Here is a 10,371-nt window from a genome sequence, read left to right as displayed (position 1 = left end):
TTGCAGCTTAAAAGAAGGCTCTGGAATTGAAGAGTAATATAGTTGGGCAGATCTGGGGCACAGTCTGTAAAGAGGTTGCAGACAACATATGGTAGTTAAGAGACTAGTATTTGTAGTATACTAGAGTAGCATCTGGACTGGAGGAAAAGCTTCCAGATGGCCTGCAGCCAGTCCTGTCACCCAGGAGCCTCCCTATAAGGCTACTTATGTCATGATTTTGTGTGCTTAAGAGTAAGTTAAGGAGAGAGGAAGAGAGTGAGTGGGAGTACAGCATAGCAGGCACAGTGCCCCAGACATTACGAGCTAGTAAGAATTAACTGTATATGTAAGTGTGCCGACCTGGCAGAAAGAACGGGAAGATGGCAGTCTCTCGTTTGCAGTCTCAGAGTTGCCATCCACTGTGGCAAGGAAGGTAACAGGAACAGATAGTACAGAAGAAGCGGTCCTGTACCATCACGTGTGGTGAATTCTATTGGTTTAATAATCACAGGCCATCCTTGATCCATTATAGAAGCAGTGGACCATACATGGGGTGAATACTGAGAATCTTTAGGGCCATCCTGGTGGTAGCTGCCACAGATGGCTTACTGTAGTGTTGACTTTGGGATACTTTGTCGTAACAATCACAAATGTTATATGCTGGAGGTTACCTGTGTGCTAGCGGAACAGGAAAACAGAAAGAAGCCATGTCAACGTTTTTATGTACTTTATGAAAGAATTTCTCTGCACTTCTCAACCCTACATCTATTTCTTCACTTTCACCTTCATAACAGTAAATCAGTGTCTGGGTTGTGTGAATTACAGACAGCAAGGTTCTTTTAAACATGCCCATCTCTTTCTGGCACATAAAAGGTAGGTATAGTCCTATGCTGTAACCCCCATGCTGAGGAAAAGGAGACAGGCAGGTCCCTGAAGACTGCTGGCCTGCTAATCTCACCACTCACAAAAGATAAGGTGGAGAGTAAGAGCAGAAGACCCTGGACTGACTGCCTCCATAAGAACACTCTTTCTTACCCAATTCAGTTAGAAACAGTATCCATAGATTTTCATATCTTAAGAAGAGGCTGTTTCTAATGACTGACCCTTATTCAGGAAAAGACAGTCTTGTCCTATTTTAACAAAAGCATTTTACTGAAACTTGTCAAGGGAGATCACTGGTTACAATGATTTACTTAAATGGCTTTGTATTAAATTGATCTTTTGTGAACATAAAAAAAAATAGGCACAAAAGATTTACAATAAATACCCCTATTTCCAATGCTGAAAAATTTAAATGTTAACATGTCAAATTTTCTTCACCTAAGCATGATAAAGCAGAAAAAACTGAAGACCCAAGCCCAACCGTTTTTGCCTGGCACAGGCTATCAGGATTGGGGTGTGGTCTCTCATTTCCTTGCTTGACACTTTCACATATGTAATACATACTATTGCTTTCTATCACACTTATACAGATATACATTTTCTACTTTCCTCAGAACTCACTTGTACGAGTAGTCATTGTTATCTGGTCAAGTTTATACAAATCCAATTCATTGTAACTGCTGCTGTCAACTATAAAATTATATTACACATTATTTTGCACTAATCACTGTTTCATTTTGTTCTTTGGTTGGTTTGTTTTGAGACAGGGTTTCTCTCTATATAGATCCACCTGCCTTTGCCTCTGCTGGGATTAAAGGCATGTACTACCCCCTTAATGTTTTATGGGTTGAACCATATGACGACATTCTGTACTTATATCAAAAAAGAAGCCACTTGAATAGTTTTACATAAGCCTTATATGGTAACTATTTTTTCACATGATTTTTTGACTACACACTAGATGGAAAATGTTTTTGCTTTTACCCAATACTTAGACATATTTTCATGTATCCTTTTATCGTTTGGACTTGCTCCCTGTATAGGAATAAGCAATAGGTGGATTCCAGCATTCTAGCACATTAATAGGTGCAATTTCCTCCTGTTCTGTCACACAGTAACTTCTGGTGTGATTTTGATGCCATTGCCATCACAGGGAGAGCAAGCTGGATTGACTTTGACCTTCTGACCTGTGAAATGTGGCCGAATTACTGTGTGAGGTCCTGCTCTTAAGCTTTTAAGGGACCTTCCTGCTTGCCTTCACTCACTGAGGATACTGCAAGCTTACTGAAAAACCAAAATGTCCTAGACACCAGCTAGCATCACTTGTGAGGCACGACTAAAACCATGCTGCACCCAGCTGGGCTTCACCTCCAGTTAAAGCTGCGTAAGGGAAACTTGATGAGACCAGCAGAGTAACCAGCCAACTTACATAATCATGAGAAAAAATAAGTCATCACTATCTTAAGCTGTTAAACTTGGGGGTGGCTTGTTTTACAGCAAGCAGTCAACACAACTGTGCCTTTGTTTGCCAATAAGGACAGAGGAAAATATAATTTTAAAAGACTTTTATTTTGAATACAAAGTTTCTTTTTTAGTTAAAAACGAAAAGCCCACCATTATTAGCAGAGCACTGCTTTTGTAAAGACATCATGCTAAGCACTTTGTATCATTTATCTCCAAAATTCTAAAGTACAATTTTCAATCTTTTATCTTTCCTTATGTAACAAACCAAAATTACTAGAACTTGATTCAATCCTAGCTATTTTGACCATTATCCTGTCTTTTTACACTGCCTGGTCTAGAATGAGTTCTAGGATACCCAGGGCTACACAGAGAAATCGGTCTTGAAAACAAAAACAAATGGCCTAGAAGTACAGCTCAGTGATAGAGCTAACATGCCTAAAATGTGAGAGGGCCTGGTCTAATACAGTTACAAAATTAAGTTTCATTAGAAAGCTTGACTGTGCCGGACATGGTGGAACTAGGAAGGCAGAGGCAGATGGATCTGTTGAGTTTTAGGCCAGCCTGGTCTATAGCGTGAGAGTTCTAGGACAGAAAAGGATGTTACAGAGAAACCCTGTCTCATACAACAAAAAAAATGACCACAGATCAAGAATAGTGTATACTCAAAATACAAACTGAAATCCAAAGATGGCACTATATAAAGCCACTCTCCTATACTCTCATTACAATTCATGAAAACACAACACTGCACAGCAGTGGCAGCTAGTTTCTGTAACTACAGATTACTCAGGACCAGAAATACACCCCTACAGTAGGCTTTCAAACCAAATCTCCAGGGCTTTTCCCTTTCTGGAAGTATTGAGGGTTGAACTAGGGCCTCCTGTGTACTCTACCACTAAGAAAAAGCCTCAGTCCTAATTCTTCTTTCTAATAAAGTTTTGGTACACAAGAAAACAGGATCTAATATAGAAAATGAGCCAGATGTAAAAGACATACATTGAGAGCATTTGCCATTCTGAAACAAAAGTCAACATGAGCATGGATCAAAATAGCAACAACGTGGCTTGACAGAACTCTGCCTATACATGTGAAAGTGGAGCTGTAATATCCTAAGGTACGTTTAAGTACACTCAATGCAATTTAGAATGGTCTGAAAGTCAAATATTTAGGCGGTGTGCACTCTCGAAATGGGGCACAAACTAGTCAAAATACACTTTTAAATGTTTTAACTTAGATCTCATGCACAGTACAAGTAAATGTATAGCATACCCGCATGTACTTAAAAAAAAGAGGGACTGAAGAAATGGCTCAACAGTTAAAAGCACTGACTGCTCTTCCAGAGGACCAGAGTGCAATTCCCAGCAACCACATGGTGGCTCACAACCATCTGTAATGGGATCTGATGCCCTCTTCTGGTGTGTCTGAAGACAGCAACAGTGTACTCATATACCTAAAATAAATAAATCTAAGAAAGAAAGAAAGAGAGAGAGAAAAGCAGAGGGGCGAACTTGTTCATAAGTAAAACTTTATTGAAAAACTGACACCAAAATAGGAGATCATTGTTGTAGACTTTATAAAATCAAACAATAATTACATTGTCTTGGTAGAGTAACTGAAGTTGATAAGGCTTTCTGTGAAAAACACGAATTCAGGAACTTGTATAGATGATTAGTGTTGCTTTCTTCTAAATGAACAGCCTGCAAAGGAATCAGGAGAGCGCATTAAACATCTTACACTATATCTGTGGCGTGATTTAGTGGCACAAAGTACTTTATAAATAAAAAAGTTTTAGAAATCTTAGATTAGATGCAGGAATGTTAGATTTTAAATAGAAAACAAGTTTCTGCGTATTATGATTGATATAAATTTGCTGTAGTAACTATTGTATGGGTTTATTCTGACATAAACACAATGGTCACTGTTTTCAAATTATACCATGGAGTCTACCTAAGACCATAAACTAAACTCAATAGTTCAAACTGTTTTGAAGATTCTTATTCCCTAATTCCTCAGTCCCTTTCCTCTTCAGTCTCCCAAAACAGTAACTTTGACTAGAGTTCTCAGATGTTTGAACTCTGCCATGGAGACTATCTGCTAGCATATGCATACAAGCTTCCAATGGCATGGCATGAGAACAAGTCCCAGCAACACTGCAAGTGCACATTAACTACAGCATTGCTCTCACGTGTCACGTTTCTGTATGCGGAAATGGGAATGTATATGTGGGAGAGAAAGAGAGGGAGAGGGTTTCTCTGTCCAGCCCTGGCTGTCCTGTAAGTCACTGGCTGGCTTTGAACTCAGATCTACCTGCGTCTACCTTGAACAGTGAGATTAAAGGCCCGTGCCACTACACCCTCAATTCTTACACGTCTTATGTTGACTTTGGACTCTGATCTTACCTAGTCACACCAAATTGATCTTGGATTTTCGCCAAAACATATGCAAATTTCCAGTATTATGGAGTTATAAATATGAATGTATTATGAAAAACAACATACACAATTATGTTATTAAGAATTAATAATGTTAATTTGAATTTTAAATTAAATAGTTATCCATAAAATAAAATGTGGGGCATTTTAATTGATACAATTGAGATATTTGTTCATTAACTGGCAACGATTTAAAAAATCTTTTATGCACCAAATACATATGAAACAAAATATTAAAAAAGAAATCTCATGGTTAAAAAAAACCCTGTGTTGTTGTGTAGGCAGTCCTATTTGCTTCCATTCTGACTTATTATTATTTTATTCCAAGTTAAACAATGATAAACTATAAGATTTTAAGTATTCTAAAGTTAGAAAAAATAATGGTAGTATCACAAGTATAAACTTAGCCATTTGAAATGGGGATTCTTTTTATTATTAGTATACATTTTAAAATGTATTATTTTTAAATGTATTTTTATTTCATGTGTATTTAATATATGTTTATGTGAGGGTGTTGAATCTGCTGGAACCAGAATTAGAGACAGTTGTGAACTGCCATATGGGTGCAAGGAATTGAGCCATGTGGTTTCTGGAATTTAAACTCAGGGCCTCTGGAAGAATAGTCAGTGCTCATAACCACTGAGCCATCTCCCAACTCAGGTACAGGGAACTGAATCCAAGTCCTTTCAAAGAAGAACCAGTGCTCTTGACTTGGGAGCCATCTCCCTAGGCTGAACTAGGGACTTTTTAAAGAGCCCACAATAAAACATGTAAAATCTTATTACTGGGTTTAAACGTGACAAACGATATACCTTCTGTGAGCCTGGCTTTCCCTCCTGTGGGCTGGCACAGCACGGTTGAACAACCCACACAAAGAACCACTGTCTGAGCATGGCTGAAAACTGTAGTAATCTTGTAGCAACCTAAAAGGGAGGGGAACCATACATTAAAAACTTGAAAAGCAGATGAAAACACGGTACCAGCTCATCATTTTTCTTGTCAATATGTAAGGTACATGTTATATAATAAGTGATGTTTTAACACATTTCCTGTAAACTCTGTAAACAATTATTCTAGAAGCCACTCGTTTTTTTTTTTTTTTTTAAAGGTGAAACATTAAAGTTAGCATTCCTGAAACATCAACATCTCAGTATGTAACAGACATGTCATCTTTTTCATGTTATATCTTCGGAGTTTAGTGCTTTATTCTTAAATTCTGTTTCCATCTAACATTTTAAGTACTAAACAGCCACATATGGTTAATGGCAAACACATCAGACGGCAGTTTGAGACTGAAGAAATCGACATACTTTTGTTGCATTGTGGAAAAGAAAATTCATCATCTTAATTAACAACATAAAGGCTTAAGTCAACGTTATCTTTACCTGGCTCCCATATGTTTCTACTAAGGTTTGAGAATCTTTCTTATAATATGGCCCTGTGACAATTCTGGGATGCCATTTCTATTCAACAGTGGATCCTGACTTATTCAAGTTTGGATCTTTTCAGAAACGTCCTTTAGGACAAGAAGATATGGAAATTTACCTGGACATTTCACATCCATGAAGTAAGAATTTGGGCTCTGAACCAGCCGTTTCTTCTTATGTTTTTTCTTTTCCTCTTCCAAGGAAGGGTGTAATAGATCTCTAGCCAGCTGAGTAAGGAAGCATATTGTTACTGCTGGAGTCAAAGTATATGGGTGGCGGACTGAACCACGAGAATGCAAAGCAGGAGCAACAGGCATACTGGGCAGAGGGGGAACTTGAGATACCAACTTTTCAAAATAGGACCACTTTCACCCATACTTTGCCAGTCCTTGTCCTGGGACTTTATGGCGCTCGGGCAGCATATGGGAAAGAGAACACTCTTTTTCGTTCGGCTGGATAGCCATGAAAGCTAAGTAAGAACTAGAGTCTGGCTCAGGCCTCCCCGAAGAAGCACTGCAGCAGATCAGACCAAGGCCGGGATGACCTCAGCCCCGGGGCTCCACATGGAATAGCCTGCACAGGGCTGCCGCACGCTCGCCCGGAGTGGAATGAAGGTGTCAGAAGCTGCGAGGACTGTTAACGAGCAGAAACCTGAAGCCCCTAGTGGGCTAGGAGCTGCACTCGGTGGGCCGGCCGCTCACGCAAGCCCAAGCAGGGCCCGCCACGCCGCGCCGCGCCGCCCGGACAAGTCTCCACAAGCCCGCCACGCCCCGGCCAGCGCCACGAGCTGCGGTGAGGAGCAAGAGACGCCGCGGGCTTAGCCGCCTACAGAGGCGCCAGACTAACAGAAAACCTGAAGGAGAGTAAGCCCAAGCCCAAAGTCAAAAACTCACAGGCATGGTGACAGCTCGGCAAGCGCGGCCGCTCCAGATCTCTGAGATGAGGTGCTCGCTTTCGAGCGCCTAGCAGTAACTTCCGGGATAGAGGCGGCGGGGCGGAGTGGAGGGGAATGGGGGCGGGAGTGGCCGCTCTAGGCTGCCGTCTCTGTGGTACGACTGCCTCCCCGAATGCGGATCCAAGTCCACCCTGGAAGGTCTAAACAGCTTAAGCTCCGACTCCGCCCTTGACCCAGGCCAGGCTTGAAGTCCTGGGCATTAGACATTAGAGAGAAGTCAGACCCGAGGCTGCACCCATCCTGGCCTCCCCCTGTCTTTATGCGGGGCAGGGGAGAAGGGGACACACAGAACAATAATCTTTGTTCTTCACTGTATTGAAAGCACGATAGGCGGGCCTGGGAGGGTGCTAGCTCAGCGCTTAAGAGTGTGTACAGCTCTAGCAGTAGACCTGGATTTGGTTTTCAGAACTGAGCCAGGCGGTTCGGAACTGCCTCAAACTCAACTCCACCGAGATCTGCAGGTCTTTTCTGATCTCTATGGCGCTGCACTCACAAGTGCGCGCGCACACTCACAGATACACTCATAATTAAATTTAAAAAATCTGACATTGGGGTTGGAGGTGTAGATCAGTTAGTAGCGTGCTTGCCTTGCATTCATGAAGCCTTAGGCTAAATCCCTAACACCACTAAATAAATTATTTTTGACTAGAAAGATCCCACTGAAGGATTGTAAAGCAGTTCCCCAGTCTTGTGCCTGTGCCATCTAAGGAGTGAGACTTGAAGTTCTGCTCAGGATAGGCTTTACCTCCTGTTTGCTTTGCTCTGAAATAGTTTTTAAACAAATCCCACTTGCTGCTGTGTTTTACGCCAGGAGGCTCTGTCTCAATAAACATGGTAGATGGCACCGAAGAAAGAAACCTGATGCTTACACACACACACACACACGCACACGCACACACACACACACACACACACACGCGCGCGCGCGCGCGCGCGCGCGCGCACGCTTGCACCAGAAGCTTCACCCTAAGACTGTCCTACAAACACCTCTAATCACCTTTTATTGCTCTTTGAAAAAAAGATATATAATACTCAATTTGTATAAAACTGAAGAAAATTAAAATACCTTGTACCCTCATGGAGGAGTACTAGCCTAGTAAGTAAGAAACCCTGGGGTTGATTTCCAGCACTGAATAAAACCAGGGGTGATGGGGCACACTTATAATCCAACATTTGGGGTGTAGGCAGGAGGATCAGAAGTTTAAGATCATCTCCTTCTCCCTTTCCCCTCCCCCTCTCAGTCTTCCTCTGCCTCCTCTGTGTACACATGTCTTCTTTTCTTTTCCCTTACCCCTCTGCCTCCCTCCCCCAGCAACTTCCCTGGCTTCCTTCCTTGGGACCAGTGAACCTGCTGTTATATTTTAATTTGGCTTAAATTATTTTATTTTATCCTCAAAGAAAACCTACTAACCCAATTAAAATTAAACACCTCATCCCAACACAGGATTTCCCCTTGTACCTTTATTAACTGCCATTTCACCATGTGCCACCTCTGTCTTCTATCCAGAAGCAGCCCTTTGCCCTGTTCCCCTCTGATGTCCCTTCCCCTTCTCCCTCATCCTCTAACTTTACCCCTCCCAAGCCTGTTAGTGTCCACTTTCCACCCCCAATAAATAAAAGGAAAAAAAATAAGTTCAAGATCATCCTCACCCACATGAGACCATCTCTGGAAACCACAAATAATGACAAATGAATAAACTATAAATCAATATACTAAACGTGGTCAAAGTTCCGATGTCCTAATGCCCATGGTCTCTGATCACTGGACAAGTATAGTTAAGGCTGCAGTCTGAATGAGATTCCTTGCCTAGTCTCTGGCTTGATACCCAGTTGGTGCTGTTTCTGTAGGTTTAGGAGGTGTGGCCTCGTTGCAGAAAATATCTCACTGGAAGCCAGCTTTGAGGTGTTAAAAGAGTTACATTCCCAGTTAGCTATCTGCTTCACACTTTCCATTTAAGATGTGACTCTCAGCTTACTGCTCCAGTCGACATGCCTGCCTGGTGCCATGCATCCACATTGTGATGGTGACGGACTCTTACTGTCCTGGAACCATAAACCTTAATAAACCTTTCCATCTAGAAGTTGCCTTGGTCATGAAGTTTCTTCCCAATGATAGAAAAGTAATGGATACAATGGCTTGGTGGGGAATGGGGGTTGGGAGATGGGGGTAGGAGTGCTGTGGGGTGGTGGTGGTGCTGGTTGGCAATGGTTTTGATTTTGATTTTTGGAGATACGGTCTTGCTATATATCCCTAGATAGCCTCAAACTCCTTATCCTATTGCCTTGGCCTCCAGCATGCTGGGATGCGGGTGTGTGCCAACACCACACCAGATATTGCCAGTGACTTTGAAGATGGAGGAAGGAGACAGTGAGTCAAGGAATGTGGGAGGCCATTCCATGCAGCAAACCAAGGGAGTGAACCTCCAGAAAGAAACTGCTCTCCAAACTCCTCAGTAGCTAAGATCTGGGTCAAACTTTCAAAACACAGAACTTTACCACTGTACCTTTGTATTATTTGAAACCACTATATTTATGGTAATATTACAGAAATAATAGCTGAGGGAAGACCTGGGAACTGATTTTAACTTTCATTGTTTCCTTCACCTATCCTACTTTTCACAGCTAAACAGCATGCAAAGAACCTTCTTATAGATAAGGTTTCGGCTACATCAGGATTTAAACTGTGTGAGGGTAAAGATGCCTGCCACCAAGCTGGTAACCTGAGTTTGATCCAGGGAACTCATATGTTGGACTGAGAGACCCGACTCCCTCGTGCTGTCCTCTGACTTTAATAAACACGCGTGCAGTTTGGCACACATGATAAATGAAGTTTTAATTTCAGATTGTGAGGTGAGAAAAAGAATTAGGGTTCTCTGCCAGGTGGTGGTGATAAGTTATTTCCCCACCAGTGAAATGAGTCAATTCAAGACAGATTAGAATATGTAAAAGCAGATTTATTGGGAAGCAGCTCACTGGTCCCAAGCAATTAGGCCAGGAAGTTGCCATAGGAAGGGAGAGAAAAGAGAAAGGAGAGACCAAAATGGATGATATAGGTAAGAGCCTCTGAGGGAGAGTATTTCTTATGTACATTTCGAGTGTTATTCCCTTTCCCGGTTAGCCAGGTCCATTTTGATCGTTAAATATACACCTCAGTTGTTTGTCGTGGGTCTGAATCTCAACAATGGTGGCCCCTTTCTTTAATCCCAGCATTCAGAAGGCAGAGGCAGGTGGA

General features: G+C 41.9%; 1 protein-coding gene across 1 annotated transcript; it reads right to left on the bottom strand.

Annotated features, from left to right (window-relative positions):
- Positions 1-3,829: 3,829 nt before the first annotated feature.
- Rps27l (ribosomal protein S27 like) lies at positions 3,830-7,326 on the bottom strand. The gene is made up of 4 exons (XM_032910839.1): positions 7,078-7,326; positions 6,303-6,411; positions 5,570-5,680; positions 3,830-4,022 (listed from the first exon to the last, which is right to left on the bottom strand). Exons 1-4 carry the CDS (start codon positions 7,081-7,083, stop codon positions 3,994-3,996), a joined length of 255 nt encoding a protein of 84 aa, XP_032766730.1. The 5' UTR covers positions 7,084-7,326; the 3' UTR covers positions 3,830-3,993.
- Between the last annotated feature and the right edge of the window lie 3,045 nt (positions 7,327-10,371).

The sequence above is a fragment of the Rattus rattus genome, chromosome 8 (genome assembly GCF_011064425.1).
Source record: "Rattus rattus isolate New Zealand chromosome 8, Rrattus_CSIRO_v1, whole genome shotgun sequence".
Lineage (NCBI taxonomy): Eukaryota > Metazoa > Chordata > Mammalia > Rodentia > Muridae > Rattus > Rattus rattus.
The sequence above is the reverse complement of the archived record's forward strand: the minus strand, read 5'-3'. Positions and strand labels throughout refer to the sequence as shown.

Excerpts from the sequence above, each read along its gene's own strand:
- Rps27l (XM_032910839.1), bottom strand. Across the intron at positions 5,681-6,302 it reads CATGGATGTGAAATGTCCAG|GTTGCTACAAGATTACTACA; the intron begins GTAAATTTCCAT and ends CCTCCCTTTTAG. Across the intron at positions 4,023-5,569 it reads GAAAGCCAGGCTCACAGAAG|GCTGTTCATTTAGAAGAAAG; the intron begins GTATATCGTTTG and ends ATTCCTTTGCAG.